The 21,155-nt window shown below is 60.5% G+C and overlaps 1 protein-coding gene across 1 annotated transcript; it reads right to left on the reverse strand.

The window, feature by feature from the left end:
• Positions 1-10,000: 10,000 nt before the first annotated feature.
• Positions 10,001-20,701, reverse strand: DUSP26 (dual specificity phosphatase 26). Its single transcript, XM_077789259.1, has 4 exons — positions 20,589-20,701; positions 15,856-16,106; positions 12,965-13,173; positions 10,001-10,586 (listed from the first exon to the last, which is right to left on the reverse strand). The coding sequence occupies exons 2-4, from the start codon at positions 16,032-16,034 to the stop codon at positions 10,387-10,389; spliced, it is 588 nt and encodes a 195-aa protein (XP_077645385.1). The 5' UTR covers positions 16,035-16,106; positions 20,589-20,701; the 3' UTR covers positions 10,001-10,386.
• Between the last annotated feature and the right edge of the window lie 454 nt (positions 20,702-21,155).

Here is a 21,155-nt window from a genome sequence, read left to right on the forward strand (position 1 = left end):
GCCGGGGGGTCCTGACGTCACTGCGACGTCACTTTTTATTGGCCCGGTGCCAAGAACAGAGACGCGTCACGGCTGGGAGCGGGAAATCCCGGGATACGGGAGATCCCGGGATAAGGAACAGCTGGGAGCGGGAGATCCCGGGATACGGGAGATTTTGGGATAAGGAATAGCTGTGAGCCTGGCTCGGGAGATCCCGGGATAGGTCATAGCTGTGAGCAGGAAATCCCGGGATACGGGAGATCCCGGGATAAGGAACAGCTGGGAGCAAGGAATCCCGGGATAAGGAATAGCTGGGAGCGGGAAATCCCGAGATACGGGAGATCCCGGGATAAGGAACAGCTGGGAGCAAGGAATCCCGGGATAACGAATAGCTGGGAGCGGGAGATCCCGGGATAAGGAACAGCTGGGAGCGGGAGGTCCCGGGATACGGGAGATTTTGGGATAAGGAATAGCTGTGAGCCTGGTTCGGGAGATCCCGGGATAGGTCATAGCTGTGAGCAGGAAATCCCGGGATACGGGAGATCCCGGGATAAGGAACAGCTGGGAGCGGGAGATCCCGGATAAGGAATAGCTGGGAGCAGGAGATCCCGGGATACGGGAGATCCCGGGATAAGGAACAGCTGGGAGCGGGAGATCCCGGGATAAGGAACAGCTGTGAGCAAGGAATCCCGGGATAAGGAATAGCTGGGAGCGGGAGATCCCGGGATACGGGAGATTTTGGGATAAGGAATAGCTGTGAGCCTGGCTCGGGAGATCCCGGGATAGGTCATAGCTGTGAGCAGGAAATCCCGAGATACGGGAGATCCCGGGATAAGGAACAGCTAGGAGCAAAGAATCCCGGGATATGGGAGATCTTGGGATAAGGAATAGCTGGGAGTGGGAAATCCCGGGATACGGGAATAGTGGGAAATCCCGGGATAGGTCATAGCTGAGATCGGGAAATCCTGGGATGAGGAATAGCTGTGAGCGGGAGATCCTGGGATACAGAATAAGCGGGAAATCCCGTGATACGGGAGATCCTGGGATAAGGAATAGCTGTGAGCCTGGCTCGGGAGATCCCGGGATAGGTCATAGCTGTGAGCAGGAAATCCCGGGATACGGGAAATCCCGGGATACTGAATAGCTGGCAGCCTGGCTTGGGAATCTGGGGATAGGTCACCGCTGGGAGCCTGGCTCGGGAGATCCCGGGATAGGTCATAGCTGTGAGCAGGAAATCCCAGGATATGGGAAATCCCGGGATACTGAATAGCTGGGAGCCTGGCTTGGGAATCTGGGGGTAGGTCACCGCTGGGAGCCTGGCTCGGGAGATCCCGGGATACGGAATAGCTGGGAGCGGGAAATCCCGGGATACATCCCAGGATACGGAATAGCTGGGAGCCTGGCTCAGGAGATCCGGGGATATGGAATAGCTGTGAGCCTGGCTCGGGAAATCCCGGGATAGGTCATAGCTGTGAGTGAGAAATCCCGGGATACAGAATCCCGGGATATGGAATAGGAAATCGTGGGGTATGTCATAGCTGTGATTTGGAAATCCTGGGGTATGGAATAGCTGTGAGCCTGGCTCGGGAGATTCCGGGATACGGAATCCCGGGGTAGGTCATAGTCCCGGGATGCGGAATAGCTGGGAGCCGGGAAATCCCAGGATAGGTCATAGCTGTGATTGGGAAATCCTGGGATACAGAATAGCTGCGAGCGGGAAATCCCGGGATAGGGAATAGCTGGGAGCGGGAAATCCCAGGATAGCCTGCCTCGGGAAATCCCGGGGTACATCATAGCTGTGATTGGGAAATCCCGGGATACTGAATAGCTGGGAGCCTGGCTCAGGAGATCCCGGGATACTGAATAGCTGTGATGTCATAATTGTGATCGGGAGATCCCGGGAAATCCCGGGCATGGCTCGGGAGATCCTGGGATAGGCACAGCTTGGGAAATCCCGGGATACGTCACAGCTGTGAGCCTGGCTTGGGAAATCCCGGGATACGGAATAGCCGTGAGCCTGGCTCGGGAAATCCCGGGAGTTTCCAGCCGGGAGCTCAGCCCGGTCCCCAAACCACCCGCGGGGAGGGGATTCCCTCCCGATCCGGGCCCGCACAGCCCCAGAACCGGCCCCGGCCTGTCCCGTGTGCCGGGGGTTATCCCGGTTCAGCCCAGCTCCATCCCCAGCCTGTCCCTGAGCACAGGGAACGTGTCCCGAGGGTTATCCCGGTTTAGCCCAGCTCCATCCCCAGCCTGTCCCTGAGCACAGGGAACGTGTCCCGAGGGTTATCCCGGTTCAGCCCAGCTCCATCCCCAGCCTGTCCCTGAGCACTGGGATGTTTCCCAAGGGTTATCCCGGTTCATCACAGCATCCCTGAGCACAGGGATCGTGTCCCGAGGGTTATCCCGGTTCAGCCCAGCATCCCTGAGCACAGGGATCGTGTCCCGAGGGTTATCCCGGTTCAGCCCAGCATCCCTGAGCACAGGGATCGTGTCCCGAGGGTTATCCCGGTTCATCCCAGCATCCCTGAGCACAGGGATCGTGTCCCGAGGGTTATCCCGGTTCATCCCAGCATCCCTGAGCACAGGGATCGTGTCCCGAGGGTTATCCCTGTTTATCCCACCCAGCATCCCCGAGCACAGGGAACACGTCCCAAAGGTTATCCCGGTTTATCCCAGTATTCCTGAGCACTGGGAACACATCCTGAGGCTTATCCTGGTTAATCCCAGTATCCCTGAGCACAGGGAATGTCTCCCGAGGTTTATCCCGGTTTATCCCAGCATCCCTGAGGACAGGGAATGTCTCCCGAAGCTTATCCCGGTTCTCCCAGCATCCCTGAGCGCAGGGAATGTCTCCCGAGGGTTATCCCGGTTCTCCCAGCATCCCTGGGCACAGGGAATGTCTCCCGAGGGTTATCCCGGTTTATCCCTGCATCCCTGAGCACTGGGAACACATCCTGAGGCTTATCCTGGTTAATCCCAGCATCCCTGAGCGCAGGGAATGTCTCCCGAGGGTTATCCCGGTTCTCCCAGCATCCCTGAGCGCAGGGAATGTCTCCTGAGGGTTATCCCGGTTCTCCCAGCATCCCTGAGCACAGGGAATGTCTCCCGAGGTTTATCCCGGTTTATCCCAGCATCCCTGAGCGCAGGGAATGTCTCCCGAGGGTTATCCCGGTTCTCCCAGCATCCCTGAGCACAGGGAGCACATCCCGAGGGTTATCCCGGTTCTCCCAGCATCCCTGGGCACAGGGAATGTCTCCCGAGGGTTATCCCGGTTCTCCCAGCATCCCTGAGCACTGGGAACACATCCTGAGGCTTATCCTGGTTAATCCCAGTATCCCTGAGGACAGGGAATGTCTCCCGAGGGTTATCCCGGTTTATCCCAGCATCCCTGGGCACAGGGAATGTCTCCCGAGGGTTATCCCGGTTCAGCCCAGCATCCCTGAGCACAGGGAATGTCTCCCGAGGGTTATCCCGGTTCTCGCAGCATCCCTGGGCACAGGGAATGTCTCCCGAGGGTTATCCCGGTTTATCCCAGCATCCCTGAGCACAGGGATCGTGTCCCGAGGGTTATCCCGGTTCTCCCAGCATCCCTGAGCACAGGGAATGTGTCCCGAGGCTTATCCCGGTTCTCCCAGCGCGCTCACCCCGCGCACGTTCAGCCTGCGGGCATCGCCTCTCGGAACCACCCGCGGAGAGAAGGAGGGGCCGGATTTCAACCCCGGGGCAATCCGCACCTGCGGGCTGCCCCGGCCAAACGAGCCCCGCGCCCGCTCCAGGCTCCCGCTGTGGCTCCAGAAGCAGAGCCCCTGGGGGCTGGAGCTGTTATTTCATGGAAAAGGGGGAAAAGAGGGATCTGGAGACATCTGGGAAAGGGCTGCAGGCACACAGGGGCTTCTGGGCTCCTGCTCCAAGGATGCTCACGGGAGCAGATTCAGCTTTTGCCAAAAATAAGCGGTTTTTTTGTGTGAACTCCCAGAGCTCCTCGTGGAAGGAGAAGGAGCCCAGGTACAAATGGACCCGTTAGGGCTGTGGTTTGCTCCTCCTGCTCCTGCTCCTCCTCCTGCTCCTGCTCCTGCTCCTCCTGCTCCTCCTGCTCCACCTGCTCCTGCTCCACCTGCTGCTCCTGCTCCTCCTCCTCCTGCTCCTCCTCCTGCTCCTGCTCCTCCTCCTGCTCCTCCTCCTGCTCCTCCTCCTGCTCTTCCTCCTCCTGCTCCTCCTCCTGCTCCTCCTCCTGCTCCTCCTCCTGCTCCTGCTCCTCCTGCTCCTCCTGTTCCTGCTCCTGCTCCTGCTCCTCCTCCTGCTCCTGCTCCTGCTCCTCCTGCTCCTCCTGCTCCTCCTCCTCCTGCTCCTCCTCCTCCTCCTGCTCCTCCTGCTCCTGCTCCTCCTGCTCCTCCTGCTCCTGTTCCTGCTCCTGCTCCTGCTCCTCCTCCTCCTCCTCCTCCTCCTCCTCCTCCTCCTCCTGCTGCTCCTGCTCCTCCTCCTCCTCCCCCACAGCCAAGCCCCCCTCGAGCCCCAGTAAAGCCCAGTTTGGCCCCTCAGACCCCACTTTGGGATTTATTCCCACTCAGGACCCACACAAGCTCCCCCCATTTCTGCAGAGCTTCTCCCTCTCCCCAGTTCCTGTTCAGTGGGGCTGGAAGCCAAAGTGCACAAGTCAGGTGCCAAAATCCCTCAGATTTAGAGGATTCTCGAGCCTCAGGAAGCCAAAATCTCTCAGGTTTCAGAGAATTCTTTAGCCTGGAAGCAAAAATCTCTCTGATTTTGGAGAATTCTTGAGCCTGGAAGCCAAAATCTTTCAGATTTCAGAGAATTCTTGAGCCTGGGAGCCAAAATCTCTCAGATTTCAGAGGATTCCTGAGCCTGGAAGCCAAAATCTCTCTTATTTTGGAGGATTCTTGAGTCTGGAAGCCAAAATCTCTCAGATTTCAGAGGATTCCTGAGCCTGGAAGGCAAAATCTCTCCAATTTCGGAGGATTCCTGAGCACAGCCCAGGCTGGAGCTGCTCTGGGGCACTTCCCTGCCTGGGGGAGCGGCGGCTCCGTGTCCCCCACGCCACCAGGGACGTGTCAGGGCACAGGAAGCCGCTGCCTGTTTTAAATTTAGCTCCAAAGGCTCCAAACCCTTCCAGAAATTCGAGCAGCCCGGCCTCTGTTGCTGGGGCAGGGCTGGGAATTCCCGGGCACTAAAATATCCCGGTTTTCTTTGCCCCGAGCCCCCTCAGCTCAGCCGCTCGTTCCGAGAGCTCCTCCCGGCCCGCGCGGCCCCAGGCTCCCAAAAATGATTTTGCCCAAATTTGGCGGGCGCACCAAAGGTTTGAGGTCGGGTTTTTGGTTTTGGTGCAGCCAAAGCGAGGCCGGTTCCGTGTCCCGGGAGCTTTCTCCCGGAGAAACGGGCAGGATACGCCGCTCCGGGGGCACAGCGGGGGCAGAACCGGGACAGAACCGGGACACAGCAGGGGCACAACCGGGGGCACAACGGGGGCAGAACCAGGGCACAGCGGGGGCAGAACCGGGGCACAGCGGGGGCACAACGGGGGCAGAACCGGGGCACAGCGGGGGCACAACCGGGGGCACAACGGGGGCAGAACCGGGGGCAGAACCGGGGCAGAACCGGGACACAGCAGGGGCACAACCGGGATAACCAGGGCACAACCGGGGCACAACGGGGGCACAACCGGGGGCACAACGGGGGCAGAACCGGGGCACAGCGGGGGCAGAACCGGGACAGAACCGGGGCACAGCAGGGGCACAACCGGGACATAACCGGGGGCACAACGGGGGCAGAACCAGGGCACAGCGGGGGCAGAACCGGGACACAGCAGGGGCACAACCGGGACACAGCGGGGGCACAACCGGGGGCAGAACCAGGGCACAGCGGGGGCAGAACCGGGGCACAACCGGGGCACAACGGGGGCACAACCGGGGCACAGCGGGGGCACAACGGGGGCAGAACCGGGGCACAGCGGGGGCACAACCGGGGGCACAACGGGGGCAGAACCGGGGCACAGCGGGGGCAGAACCGGGGCAGAACCGGGACACAACCGATGCGCCCAGGGACCCCGAGCAGCCGAGGGAGGAGCGGGGAGGGACCGCACCGGGCAGCCGGGGGTGCCCGGGGATGCCCGGAGATGCTCGGGGCATGCCCAGGGGATGTTCGGAGATGCCCGGGGGATGCTCGGAGGGGATGCCCGGAGGGGATGTCCGGGAGATGCCCGGAGATGCCCGGGGGATGCCCGAGGGATGCCCGGAGATGCCCGGGGGATGGCCGGAGGTGCCCGGGGGATTCCCAGAGATGCTCGGAGGGGATGCCCGGAGGGGATGTCCGGGAGATGCCCGGAGATGCCCGGGGCATGCCGGGGGGATGGCCGGAGGTGCCCGGAGATTGCCGGGGGATGGCCGGAGATGTCTGGGGATTCCTGGAGATGCCCGGGAGATGCCCGGAGATGCTCGGGGCATGCCCAGGGGATGTTCGGAGATGCCCGGGGGATGCCCGGGGGATGTCCGAAGGTGCCTGGCGATGCCCGGAGATGCCCGGGGGATGGCCGGAGACACCTGGGCATGTGCGGGGGGTGCCCCGCTCCGCCCGCAGCCAAAGCCCCCCTTCCCGGGCCGCAGGGAGGGGACTCCCCCTGCCCGCGGCTGCTCCTTCGGGCCACGGCCGTGCCCGAAAACCCCGGCCCGGCCCCGCAGCCCCCGGGGCCGGCCCCGGCCCGCCGCACCCCCGGCGGGACCCTGCCCCACCGCCAGGGCATCAGCTGGCCCGGGTGGCACCCAGCCCGGCCTCGGGCACGCAGCAGCCCTCTGGGGCTCCTCGGGGGGCTCGGTGGCAGGTCTGGGACAATGTCAGTTAGATATGCCGAAAAATTTCCTTGTTGAAGGGGTTTTCCTCTCCCTGGGATGGAATTCCCAGAGGGCTGCGGCTGCCCTTGGATCCCTGCGAGTGTCCACGGAGCTCCCTGGGGTGCTGGGAGGTGTCCCTGCCATGGCAGGGCTGCGATGGGATGAGTTTTAAAGTCCCTCCAACCCAAACCAGGCTGGGACTGTGACACCCAGCCCAGGCCTGGGGACACCAGCCAGCTCAGTGGTGACAGTGGGGTGCTGGCACCGGTTCTGGTGTGCCCCGAGGCACGGAGCTGTCCTTGCACGGCCCCAGGTCCCTCTCCCCGCTTTTCCAAGATCCCAGCACACCCCAGGTCCCTGTCCCCCCTTTTCCAGGATCCCAGCACACCCCAGGTCCCTGTCCCCCCTTTTCCAGGATCCAAGCACACCCCAGGTCCCTGTCCCCCCTTTTCCATGATCCCAGGTCTCTGTCCCCACCTTTTCTCTGATCCCATCATGGCCCCAGGTCCTTGTCCCCCCCATTTCCAGGATCCCAGAACAGCCCCAGGTCCTTGTCCCCCCTTTTCCATGATCCCAGCAGAGCCCCAGGTTTTTCTCCCCGCTTTTCCAGGATTCCAGCACATCCCCAGGTTTTTCTCCCCCCTTTTCCAGGATCCCAGCACATCCCCAGGTTTTTCTCCCCCCTTTTCCAGGATCCCAGCATGGCTCCAGGTTTTTCTCCCCCCTTTTCCAGGATCCCAGCAGAGCCCCAGGTTTTTCTCCCCCCTTTTCCATGATCCCAGCACAGCCCCAGGTTTTTCTCCCCCCTTTTCCAGGATCCCAGCACACCCCAGGTCCCTGTCCCCCCTTTTCCAAGATCCCAGGTCTCTGCCCCCCTCTTTTCCATGATCCCAGCACAGCCCCAGGTATTTCTCCCCCCATTTCCAGGACCCCAGAGCAGCCCCAGGACCCTGTCCCCCCTTTTCCATGATCCCAGGTCTCTGTCCCCACCTTTTCTCTGATCCCATCATGGCCCCAGGTCCTTGTCCCCCCACTTTTCCAGGATCCCAGCAGAGCCCCAGGTTTTTCTCCCCCCTTTTCCAGGATCCCAGCACAGCCCCAGGTTTTTCTCCCCTCTTTTCCATGATCCCAGCACAGCCCCAGGTTTTTCTCCCCCCTTTTCCAGGATCCCAGCACAGCCCCAGGTTTTTCTCCCCCCTTTTCCAGGATCCCAGCACAGCCCCAGGTTTTTCTCCCCTCTTTTCCATGATCCCAGCACAGCCCCAGGTTTTTCTCCCCCCTTTTCCAGGATCCCAGCACAGCCCCAGGTTTTTCTCCCCCCTTTTCCAGGATCCCAGCACAGCCCCAGGTTTTTCTCCCCCCTTTTCCAGGATCCCAGCACAGCCCCAGGTTTTTCTCCCCGCTTTTCCAGGATCCCAGCATGGCTCCAGGTTTTTCTCCCCGCTTTTCCAGGATCCCAGCACAGCCCCAGGTTTTTCTCCCCCCTTTTCCAGGATCCCAGCACAGCCCCAGGTTTTTCTCCCCGCTTTTCCAGGATCCCAGCACAGCCCCAGGTCCTTGTTCCCCCTTTTTGAGGATCCCAGCGCTGCTCCGGGCGCTCTCCGGAAGCTCGGGAAGCATGGAGCTATAACGGGAGGGGGAGGACAATGGGGGCTGCAGCCGGCAGGGCCGGGGCCACCCGGGCCACCAGGTCACCCTTCCAGGCCTGGGCACCCTTCTGGGCTCAGCTGGGTGACACAGGGACTGCCAGCAGGGCTGGGTGACACAGGGACTGCCAGCCCTGATGGGTGACACACGGGCTGCCAGCCCTGATGGGTGACACAGGGACTGCCAGCCCAGCTGGGTGACACAGGGAATGCCAGCCCTGATGGGTGACACAGGCACTGCCAGCCCAGCTGGGGGACACAGGGAATGCCAGCCCTGATGGGTGACACAGGCACTGCCAGCCCAGCTGGGGGACACAGGGGCTGCCAGCCCTGATGGGTGACACAGGGACTGCCAGCCCTGATGGGGGACACAGGAACAGCCAGCCCTGATGGGTGACACAGGGACTGCCAGCCCTGATGGGTGACACGGGCTGCCAGCCCTGATGGGTGACACAGGAACAGCCAGCCCTGATGGGTGACACAGGCACTGCCAGCCCTGATGGGGGACACAGGAACAGCCAGCCCTGATGGGTGACACAGGCACTGCCAGCCCTGATGGGTGACACAGGGGCTGCCAGCCCTGATGGGTGACACAGGGGCTGCCAGCCCTGATGGGTGACACGGGCTGCCAGCCCTGATGGGTGACACAGGAACAGCCAGCCCTGATGGGTGACACAGGGGCTGCCAGCCCTGATGGGTGACACAGGAACAGCCAGCCCTGATGGGTGACACACGGGCTGCCAGCCCTGCTGGGTGACACAGGCACTGCCAGCCCTGATGGGTGACACGGGCTGCCAGCCCTGATGGGTGACACAGGAACAGCCAGCCCTGATGGGTGACACAGGCACTGCCAGCCCTGATGGGTGACACGGGCTGCCAGCCCTGATGGGTGACACAGGGATTGTCAGCCCTGATGGGTGACACAGGGGCTGCCAGCCCTGCTGGGTGACACAGGCACTGCCAGCCCTGCTCTGCTCCCCACCAGAAGCCCCCCTTAGTCCGGAGTGGGGAACTCCAGGCCAGGCCCTAAGCAGGATCTCAGGTTTGGGCACTGAGCAGGAGCTCAGGTTTGGGCACTGAGTAGGGGCTCAGGTTTGGGCACTGAGTAGGGGCTCAGGTTTGGGTGGGATCTCCGGTTTGGTTGGGATCTCAGGTTTGGGCACTGAGCAGGGGCTCAGGGTTGGGTGGGATCTCAGGTTTGGGCACTGAATAGGGGCTCAGGTTTGGGTGGGATCTCCGGTTTGGTTGGGATCTCAGGTTTGGGCTCTGAGCAGGATCTCAGATTTGGGTGGGATCTCCAGTTTGGGCACTGAGTAGGGGCTCAGGTTTGGGTGGGATCTCCGGTTTGGTTGGGATCTCAGGTTTGGGCTCTGAGCAGGGGCTCAGGTTTCGGCAGGATCTCCGGTTTGATCCCTGGACTGAGGTTTTGGGGCACTCGGGTCCCTCTTGCCCCAGCACTGAGGTGATACCCTGTCCCCAATCCATGCCAGGTGCCAGCCTGGGCTGTCTCCGGGCACACGAGGCACGTCCAGGCTCTTCCTTAGCGCTGCCTTTATTTCCACAGGGCGGCACGAGGCGCGGGGAACACCCGAACACCGCGGCAGGAGCTGGCCTGGGCCCACACACCACACCTGACATCAGCACGGACACACGGCACGCACGACACGGGACACACAGCACTGTCCTGGCAGCGAGGGACACAGGTGCCAGCGGGGACAACAGAGCCTTGGAGGCTCCGGCACGGCGTGGAGCAGCCGGCGAGGCGGGGCCGAGTCCTGCGGGGGTGCCGGGGAGCGAGCGGGCTGGGAAGGAGGCCATGGCCAGTTCTGGGTGGAGAACTGCAGGTGCAGGGTCTGGGCTGGACCCCCTGAGCTGGGGGGCTGCGGGTGAGCCGCGGGCAGAGCCCACGGGGCGCCGGCCCCTCAGGAGCTCCTCTTGAGCCGCAGGGCGTTGTCCAGGGCCACCAGCTGGCGCAGGAAGCCGCGGTTGGGGATGATCCCGCGGTGGTCCTTGACCGTCTTTATGGCTTCCACCAGGGGCATGTGGTGGCGGATCATGAGGTAGGCGAGGACCAGGGTGGCCGACCTGCTGACCCCGACGGCACAGTGCACGAGGATCCTCCCTGGGGGGACACGGCGGCTGCGTCACAGCACAGCCAGGAAAATCCCACGTTTTCAGCCCAAAAACCGACTGAGCACCCGGCTGTGCCCTGGAGCACCGGGGTGGGTGGGCTGCAGCCGGCAGGGGGTGAGGGCTGTGAGGAACCGAGGTCACCCTTGTGGCAAAGGGTGCCAGTGTGTCCTGGTAGCCCAAAATGGACAGTGCAGGCCAGCAGCAGCTCGGGACACCGGCTGGGGCCGTGAGCTGAGGGGACGGGGCCCTCAGGCAGCCTGGTCCCTCCGGGGAGGAGCTGATGCCATGCGGGGGACAGCACTGGGGTGATCCCATGGGGGGACACCATTGGGATCATCCCATGGGGGGACAGCACTGGGATCATCCCATGGGGGACACCATTGGGATCATCCCATGGGGGGACAGCACTGGGATCATCCCATGGGGGACACCATTGGGATCAGCCCATGAGGGGACAGCACTGGGGTCAGCCCATGGGGGGACAGCACTGGGGTCATCCCATGGGGGGACAGCACTGGGGTCAGCCCATGAGGGGACAGCACTGGGGTGATCCCATGAGGGGACAGCACTGGGATCATCCCATGGGGGGACAGCACTGGGGTCATCCCATGGGGGGACAGCACTGGGGTGATCCCATGGGGGGACAGCACTGGGATCATCCCATGGGGGGACAGCACTGGGGTGATCCCATGAGGGGACAGCACTGGGGTCAGCCCATGAGGGGACAGCACTGGGGTCATCCCATGGGGGGACAGAACTGGGGTCATCCCATGGGGGGACAGCACTGGGGTGATCCCATGGGGGGACAAGACTGGGATCATCCCATGGGGGGACAGCACTGGGGTCAGCCCATGAGGGGACACCATTGGGATCATCCCATGGGGGGACAGCACTGGGGTCAGCCCATGGGGGGACAGAACTGGGGTCAGCCCATGGGGGGACAGCACTGGGATCATCCCATTGGGGGACAGCACTGGGATCATCCCACAAGGACACACCATTGGGGTGATCCAATGAGGGGACTCCATTGGGATCATCCCATGAGGGGACTCCATTGGGGTGATCCAATGAGGAGACACCATTGGGATCATCCCATGAGGGGACTCCATTGGAATTATCCCATGAGGGGACTCCATTGGAATTATCCCATGAGGGGACACCACTGGGGTGATCCCATGAGGAGTGATCAATGGTATTATCCCACAAGGAGATGCCATTGGGATTATCCCGTGAGGAGACACCAGTGGGATTATCACATAAGGAGACACCATTCAGGTGATCCCATGAGGAGACATCATTGGGATTATCCCATGAAGAAGATGTCATTAGGATGATCCCATGAGGGGACACCATTGGGGTGATTCTATAAGGGGACAGCATTGGGATCATCCCATGAGGGGATAGCACTGGGGTCAGCCCATGAGGGGACACCACTGGGCTGATCCCATGAGGAGACACCATTGGGATCATCCCATGAGGAGACACCATTGGGATCATCCCATGGGGGGACAGCATTGGGGTGATCCCATGAGGGGACTCCATTGGAATTATCCAATGAGGGGACACCACTGGGGTGATCCCATGAGGAGACACCATTGGGATCATTCCATGAGGGACAGCACTGGGGTGATCCCACAAGGACACACCATTGGGATTATCCCATGAGGGGACTCCATTGGAATTATCCCATGAGGGGACACCACTGGTGTCATCCCATGAGGAGACACCATTGGGATCCTCCCATGAGGGGACTCCATTGTAATTACCCCATGCAGGGGGCACCATCAGTGTGATCCCATGAGGAGTCATCAGTGGGATTATCCCACAAGGAGATGCCATTGGGATTATCCCGTGAGGAGACACCATTGGGGTAATCCCGTGAGGAGACACCATTGGGGTAATCCCATGAGGAGACACCATTGGGGTGATCCCATGAGGGGACACCACTGGGATCATCTCATGCAGGGGACACCACTGGGGTGATTGCATGAGGAGACACCATTGGAATTATGCCATGAGGAGACACCATTGGGATCATCCCATGCAGGGGACACCGCTGGGGTGATCCCATGAGGAGACACCATTGGGATCATCCCATGAGGGGACAGCATTGGGGTCATCCCATGAGGGGACCCCACTGAGGTCATCCCACGAGGGGACCCCACTGAGGTCATCCCACGAGGGGACACCACTGACATTATCCCATCCAGGGGCAATCCCATCCATGGAGGCAATCCCATGAGGGGACACCACCCCAGCCTGGAAACACCTTTGTTTCCCAAGACCCTTAACAACACCCACCACCGGACCACCACCCCAGCTGCCCCCATCCCCTCTCCCTCTCCTCCCAGACCCTTGCCCGGGGACCTTCGTTGAGGGCCTGGTGGATGAAGTCAGCGGCGGGGTAGAAGTAGGGGCTCATGTCGAAGGAGGGGGAGTCGTGGGCCTCGATGCCCAGGTAGCGGATGCCCGTGCCCTCGTAGTAGTCGGCGCCGCCGCGCCAGCGGCAGTGCGAGGCGTTCAGCACGTGGGTGATGCGCAGCTGCAGCAGCTCCCGGCGGTTGGACGCCATGTCCCTGCAGGACAGCAGAGGGGACACCTCAGAGCACTAAAACTGTCACACCACGCTGGAAAGGCTGTCCTGGATAAACATTGCTGGTTCACAGAGCTGGATGTAAAAGCCTGGCGGATTTTTGAGATTCTTGGGTTTATGGTGATCTCACGGCCCTGGCTCTGTGGACACCCTCCCTACACAGCTCTGTCAGCTCCTTCCTCCTTTGTCCCACCTAAATCCCTGCAGCCACAGCAGAGGGGACACCTCAGAGCACTAAAACTGTCACACCACGCTGGAAAGGCTGTCCTGGATAAACATTGCTGGTTCACAGAGCTGGATGTAAAAACCTGGCAGATTTTTGACATTCTTGGGTTTTATGGTGATCTCACGGCCCTGGCTCTGTGGACACCCTCCCTGCACAGCTCTGCTGCCTCCTTCCTCCTTTGTCCCACCTAAATCCCTGCAGCCACAGCAGAGGGGACACCTCAGAGCACTAAAATTGTCACACCATGCTGGAAAGGCTGTCCTGGATAAATGATTTTGGCTGAGAGAGCTGGATGTAAAACCTGGCAGATTTTTGAGATTCTTGGGTTTTATGATGATATCATGGCCCTGGCTCTGTGGACACCCTCCCTGCACAGCTCTGCTGCCTCCTTCCTCCTTTGTCCCACCTAAATCCCTGCAGGCACAGCAGAGGGGACACCTCAGAGCACTAAAAGTGTCCCAGAAGAGTAGAAAGGCTGTTCTGGATAAACATTTCTGGCTGACAGAGCTGGATGTAAAAACCTGGCAGATTTTTGGGATTTTTGGGTTTTATGGTGATCTCACAGCTCGTGGACAGCCTACCTGTGCCCACCCCGGCCGGGCAGATCTGGGACCTCCTTGCTCAGCTCCTTCCTCTCCCATCCCCACGCTCCTCACCCCATCCTGCTCTGCCTCACCTTCCCCAAAGAATCACGGAATCCCTTAATCTTCAAATCACTGAATTACAGAATCACAGAATCCCTGAATCCCTGAATCACAGAATTGAAAAATTCACAGGATCACAGAATCCCTGAATCAAAAAATCCCTGAATCACAGAATAACTGAATCACATAAACCCCAAATCCCTGAATCATAGAATCACTGAATCCCTGAATCACAGAATCACTGAATTTACAGGATCACTGAATTACAGAATCACAGAATCACTGAATTACTGAGTTAGAGAATCCCTGAATCACAAAATCCCTGAATCACAGAACCCCCAAATCCCCGAATCACAGAATCTCAAATCCCTGAATCACAGAATCACAAAATCACTGAATTACAGAATCACAGAATCACAAAATCACTGAATTACAGAATCACAGAATCCCCAAATCTCTGAATGACAGAATCCCTGAATTACAGAATCACTCAATCGCAGAATCACAGAATCCCTGAATTACAGAATCATGGAATCCCTGAATCCCTGAATCACTAAACCAAGCCCAGAAACTCAACTCAACCCTGGCACCCAGTGCCACATCCAGTCTGTTTTTAAACACCTCCAGGGATGGTGACCCCACCACCTCCCCGGGCAGACCATTCCAGAACTTTATCACTCTTTCAGTAAAATCTTTTTCCTGATATCCAACCTGTATTTTCCTTTGGTGCATCTTAAGGCTGTGACCTCTGGTTCTGCCGGTGCTGCCTGGAGGAAGAGACCAACCCCACCAGAGTCCAGCCGCCCTTCAGGAGCTGCAGAGTGACAAGGTGCCCATCTCCCCATCCCAGATCTCCCCATTTCTCCCCATTTCCTGGAGCTGCCCCCTGTGGAAGAGGTTTTACAGCGACTTCTGCGAGCCAGAGAGAAGTTGGATCAGAGGATCCACGTTTACCCCTGAAAGAATTTCCTACAAAGGTCGTTGAGGCAGAAACCAAGAAAGAAACAAGGAGAAATAAGAGAAACCTGCAGCTGCCTATTCCAGTGAGCACTTTGTCTCTCGTGACCAACGAGTAAACTTCTGAGCTTTGTAAGAATGTATAAAAATGCTACAATAAAACAAGAGTGAAAATGCATGCTGCAATAAAATGTGAAAATGCATGCTACAATAAAATGTAAAAATGCGTGCTACAATAAAATGAGAGTGAAAATGTGTGCTACAATAAAACAAGAGTGAAAATGGCTGCTTTATCCTGTCTCTGTGTCCACCACGCCAGCCCCCGGTCCGTGCTGAAACGCGGATGAAAAATCAAACCCTACAATTCTAATAAAGATTTGTAGGGAACAATATGTTTATCCACAGCACTGGACGTATGTGGGGACTCATTGCCCTTCAATGGACATGTGCACCCCTGAGAACTCCTGATCGTTTTTTATTACCTTTACTAATTTCTATATGCATAGAATTTCACAATAGGTTCATGCATATTCATTCTGCTGATTTTGTGTTACACTTACAGTTAGTTACACTTGTACACAGTTTTTGTCAGAAAGTAAAGAAAGAACTCCTGGGTCACTCTGCCCTGTTTTAAGTTTCGAGGAGTCTTTCTTATCTCTTATTTTTTAGTGTGGAAGTTTGCTTTCTCTTCTTCTCAGCTGAGTACTGCAGTTACCAGACCAAACAGCGTGTTTTTACTTATATCAGCAAGCTCAAAGCGGCGCGTTTCACCTAAATTCAAGCCGATTTCTACCCTGTTAGATTTCGGCCGTGTCTCCGTGCCGCTGGCCGCACTTACTGGTCTCCCAGGTAGAGGCCCGGCCACACCTCGTCGGCGTGGTTGCAGGCGGTCTTGCCCGTGTACAGCAGGCGCTCCAGCTCGAAGACGCTGAGGATGGGGTGGCTGCCGCGCTCGTCCCGCGGGGCGCGGCTCGGGGACCTGCTGCTGGGCCTGTAGAGCCTGGAGAGGAAAGCCATGGGCGCTGCCCAGCCCCACAAGGCATGCCTGGGGGGCCTGGGGTCACCTCGGCTCCGCTGCCACCCACGGTCCTGTCGGGGAGCAGAGCAGAGGCTGTCAGGAGAATCGGCTCCTCGCCCAGGGGCTACTTGACCTACTTCCAGCAAGGGCGGTATGACATGTCCTTAGGAAGAAAATGCTGGGCAAGCAGCAAAAACCAAAATCGGGTTGGAGGAGAGACTTCTCCACCACATGGAGCCACCCCAACCTAGGGTGGTCTTTGACACTGATCTGCTTCCATATTTCTACTGGAGTTCTCAGGCACTGTTCCTGTAAATAATGATTGTTTTGCATTCTTCTTTGTGGGAGGAGAGAATTGATGGGCTGTTGGTTTGACCAGTGTGGTTGGAGAGGTGGCAATTCCATCCTCCAACCTACTGTCACTTTTGGAATTCTATATATTGCGAGGTCAGAAATAAAATTGTCTCTTTTTATGTCTTGAACTCACCAAGCTTCTGTGTGCTCATTTTGTGTCCAACAGCGACAAGGAGGGACCCTGTGGCTCTGCACAACTCCCTGACAGGAGGGGACAGCTGGTGGGATTTGGGATTCGGGATTTGTTCCCAGGAACGGCCTCAGGTAGGGCAGGGGAGGCTCAGGGAGGACAGCAGCAGGAATTTCCCCATGGAAAGGGTGCTCAGGCCTCGGAACTGCCAGGGAGGTGGTGGAGTCACCAAGCAACAACTGGAGGTGGCACTCAGCGCTCGGGGCTGGGGACAAGGTGGGCACAACTTGGACTCGATGAGCCTGGAGGGCTTTTCCAGCCTCAGGGATTTTGGGATTCCGTGGTGCTCCGTCCCCGTGCCACCCTGCTGAGGCCAGGTCGCCCACCCAGAGCATTGCCAACATCCCTTGTGTGACAGAGGAGCAATGCCAGGCCGGCTCTCACAATTAGAGGGCAGATATTGTGGGTGTGCGTTAGGAGTTTTACAGATTTATGGTTATGTTTTACCCTCCTTGCGTTGTTATTATGGGGTGGCCTGGGTTTGGGACATTTGGGAGGGTTGGCTCATTACCGTGGCAACAGCTGACCTCCAATCAAGGTGTCAGGAAGTGATCTCCACCCCTGGACAGAACTTTGGGAGGAGCCAAAGGGTTAAAAGGCAAAACCTCTATTGTGTGGCTGAGCACATGGTGGGGAAAATCCTAATATTTTCTCTATTCAGTCTCCTGCTGTATTTTTTATAAGGTTTTAGCAAACCTTTTAAACATTTTGGAAACGAGTAGCACTTCTCACACTTCCAAGAAGGAAAGCTGCTGGGGAGAACTTCCAGCTGCCGGCGCCCCGAGCCTCCCCAGGCCCAGCGTGGCTCCAGCCCCACGGCTTTGGGCTGAGGCCACCTTGGCAGGAGATGCCCTGCCCAGGAGCCCGTCCCTGCTCTGCTGCCAGGGGACGGTGCCAGCTCGGGGCTGGCGCTGCCAACCCGCGCTGGGAGCCGAGGAAAGGCGGCCAGGCCCGGGCACGGCACCAGGAGCGGGCAGGAAAAGCCCCAGACAGGTGGAGGATTCCATGTGGCACCAGGCAGCCTGGCAGGGAGGGCGGGCAGGATTAACCCTCCGTGGGCACGGTCCTGCAGCTGCTCGGGAGCACCCGGGGCTGCTTTGGGCTGGGAAGAGTTAACTCCAGGCATGAGCAAGCTCCTTTTACCCAGCAGCTCCTCCAGGGCATGGCTGCTGTCACACATCTGCCCGGGCAGTTCCCGCTGCCAGACGTGGTCACAGCGGCCTTTTTGTGCTCCCTTCGCTGCTGCCCGTCCCTGAGGAGGAGAATTTCCCCTTCTCGCCCCGCCGCTGCTGCCCTGCAGCCTCCCCTGCTCTCGCAGCGCTGCCCGGCTGGGCTGGGGAAGCGCAGCGGTGACATCCCCGGTCCCTCCTCCGTGACATTCCCGAGACCTCCTAGATCCTTCCACCGTGACATTCCCGAGACCTCCTAGATCCTTCCACCGTGACATTCCCGAGACCTCCTCCGTGACATTCCCGGGACCTCCTCGGTCCCTGCTCCATGACGTCCCCGGGACCTCCTCTGTCCCTCCTCTGTGACATTCCCGGGACCTCCTAGATCCTTCCACCGTGACATTCCCGAGACCTCCTCCGTGACATTCCCGGGACCTCCTCGGTCCCTGCTCCATGACGTCCCCGGGACCTCCTCTGTCCCTCCTCTGTGACATTCCCGGGACCTCCTAGATCCTTCCACCGTGACATTCCCGGGACCTCCTCTGTCCCTCCTCCGTGACATTCCCGGGACCTCCGAGATCCTTCCACCGTGACATTCCCGGGACCTCCTTGGTCCCTCCTCCGTGACATTCCCGGGACCCGCTCGGTCCCTTCTCCGTGACATTCTCGGTCCCTCCTCCGTGACATTCCCGGGACCTCCTCGGTCCATTCCCTGAACCTCCCGGGTCCCTCCTCCGTGACATTCCCGCGGCTCCAGCCAGCCGAGCAGGAGCAGGGAGCCCCCAGAGCCTCCAGCCACGTCTCGGCAACGCCGAGGAAAACGGGGCAAGGGCAGGGGGGAGCTCGGAGGGAGCCCCCGGGATGTCCCCATGTCCCTTCCCCGTGCCAGGGGGGCTGCTCGGCCTCTGCCTGGCACCCCGGGTGCTGCCAGCCCTGCCCAGGTGTCTCCCACATCCTCCCTGCTCCCTGGGCTCCTCCAGGCTGGGAATTGGGGCTGGGGCAGGCTCCGGGCAGGGCCGGGCTCCGGGAACCTTGTGTGACCTTGGTGGCAGCGCGGCCGCGCGTCCCCAGCCCCGGGCAGCGCCGGAATCCGCGGCTGGATCGTGGGGAGGGCTGGAACGGCGCAATTCCAGCCGCAGCTGGCTGGAAAAACAGCCATCCCCACCCCGCCCGGGCTCCCGGGCCGGGCCGCAGCCCCCCGAGGTTCGGGGAGAGGCTCTGCCCCGCAGCGGAGCTGGGAACAGCCCCCGGAGCTCTCCCCGGGCAGGGCTGGCCCCGGGCCGGGGGCAGAGCCGGGGCTCGCCCGCTGCTGCCCGGCGCTGGGCCCTGCTGGCATGGGGAATGGACCTGGGGGATGTGGGAATGGACCCTGGGATGGGGAATGGACCCTGGGATGTGGGAATGGACCTGGGGGATGTGGGAATGGACCCTGGGATGGGGAATGGACCTGGGGGATGTGGGAATGGACCCTGGGATGGGGGATGGACCCTGGGATGTGGGAATGGACCTGGGGGATGTGGGAATGGACCTGGGGGATGGGGAGATGGACTTGGGGGATGTGGGAATGGACCCTGGGATGGGGAATGGACCTGGGGGATGTGGGAATGGACCCTGGGATGGGGAATGGACCTGGGGGATGTGGGAATGGACCTGGGGGATGTGGGAATGGACCCTGGGGGATGGGGAGATGGACCTGGGGGATGTGGGAATGGACCTGGGATGGGGAATGGGCCCTGGGATGGGGAATGGACCTGGGGGATGTGGGAATGGTCCTGGGGGATGGGGGGGTGGTCCTGTGGGGCACAGGGGGGTGAGAGATGCAGGAATGGTTCCGTGGGGTGCAGGAATGATCCCGTGGGGTGCAGGAATGATCCCGTGGGGTGCAGGAAGGATCCCGTGGGGTGCAGGGAGAGGTGCAGGACGCAGGGATGATCCCGTGGTACACTGGGATGATCCCGTGGGGTGCAGGAGTGATTCTGTGGGATGGTGGGGGGGAATGGTCCTGTGGGGTGCAGGAATATAGCCCGTGGGGTGCAGGAATGATTCTGTGGGATGGTGGGGAGGGTGGCCCTGTGGGGTGCAGGAGGGATCCGGTGGGGTGCAGGGAGAGGTGCAGGACGCAGGGATCACCCGCGGGGTGCAGGAATCTCCCGCGGGGTGCAGGAGGGATCCGGTGGGGTGCAGGGATGATCCCATGGGATGCAGGAATCACCCGTGGGGTGCAGGAGGGATCCGGTGGGGTGCAGGGAGAGGTGCAGGACGCAGGGATGATCCCATGGGACGCAGGAATCTCCCGCGGGGTGCAGGGATGATCCCGCGGGGTGCAGGAGGGATCCGGTGGGGCGCAGGGAGAGGTGCAGGACGCAGGGATCACCCGCGGGGTGTAGGGATGATCCCATGGGATGCAGGGATCACCCGCGGGGTGCAGGGATCACCCGCGGGGTGCAGGAGGGATCCGGTGGGGCGCAGGGAGAGGTGTAGGACGCAGGGATGATCCCGCGGGGTGCAGGAATCACCCGCGGGGTGCAGGGATCACCCGTGGGGTGCAGGGATGATCCCATGGGATGCAGGGATCACCCGCGGGGTGCAGGGATCACCCGCGGGGTGCAGGGATCACCCGCGGGGTGCAGGAGGGATCCGGTGGGGCGCAGGGAGAGGTGCAGGACGCAGGGATGATCCCGCGGGGTGCAGGGATCACCCGCGGGGTGCAGGGATGATCCCGCGGGGTGCAGGGATGATCCCATGGGAAGCAGGAGGGATCCGTGCCGAGCCCCCCGCCCCGGGCCCACCCCGGGGACCCGCCGGGCCCCGCGGGGGGATTCGGGGAGCCCCGGGCGTACCTGGGCGCGGGTCGGAGCGGCGGCGGGGATCAGCTCCGGTCGGCCATGTCTCGCCGCCGGGGGAGGGCTGATGCCGGAGCTGCTATTTTAAGGCTCGGCACGGCCGGGCACGGCTTTGGTGTGCGGCCGGGGCGCGGCGGGGACAGCGGAGCCCCGCGCGGCAGCGGCAGCGACAGCGACAGTCACAGCGACAGCGACAGTCACAGCGACAGCGACAGTCACAGCGACAGCCACAGCGACAACGACAATCACAGCGACAATCACAGCGACAATCACAGCGACAGCCACAGCGACAGCCACAGCGACAATCACAGCGACAGCCACAGCGACAGCCACAGCGACAGCCACAGAGACAGCCACAGCGACAGCCACAGCGACAACGACAATCACAGCGACAGCGACAATCACAGCGACAGCCACAGAGACAGCCACAGCGACAGCGACAATCACAGAGACAGCCACAGCGACAGTCACAGCGACAGTCACAGCGACAGACACAGCGACAGCGACAATCACAGCGACAGCCACAGCGACAGTCACAGCGACAGTCACAGCGACAGACACAGC

This window comes from Lonchura striata, chromosome 32, assembly GCF_046129695.1.
Source record: "Lonchura striata isolate bLonStr1 chromosome 32, bLonStr1.mat, whole genome shotgun sequence".
Lineage (NCBI taxonomy): Eukaryota > Metazoa > Chordata > Aves > Passeriformes > Estrildidae > Lonchura > Lonchura striata.

Bases quoted from the DNA above. Each gene is read 5' to 3' on its own strand.
- DUSP26 (XM_077789259.1), bottom strand. From the start codon at position 16,034: ATGGCTTTCCTCTCCAGGCTCTACAGGCCCAGCAGCAGGTCCCCGAGC. The intron at 13,174-15,855 runs GTAAGTGCGGCC...GCTGTCCTGCAG, and splicing joins GGCCTCTACCTGGGAGACCA to GGACATGGCGTCCAACCGCC. The intron at 10,587-12,964 runs GTCCCCGGGCAA...GTGTCCCCCCAG, and splicing joins CCACCAGGCCCTCAACGAAG to GGAGGATCCTCGTGCACTGT.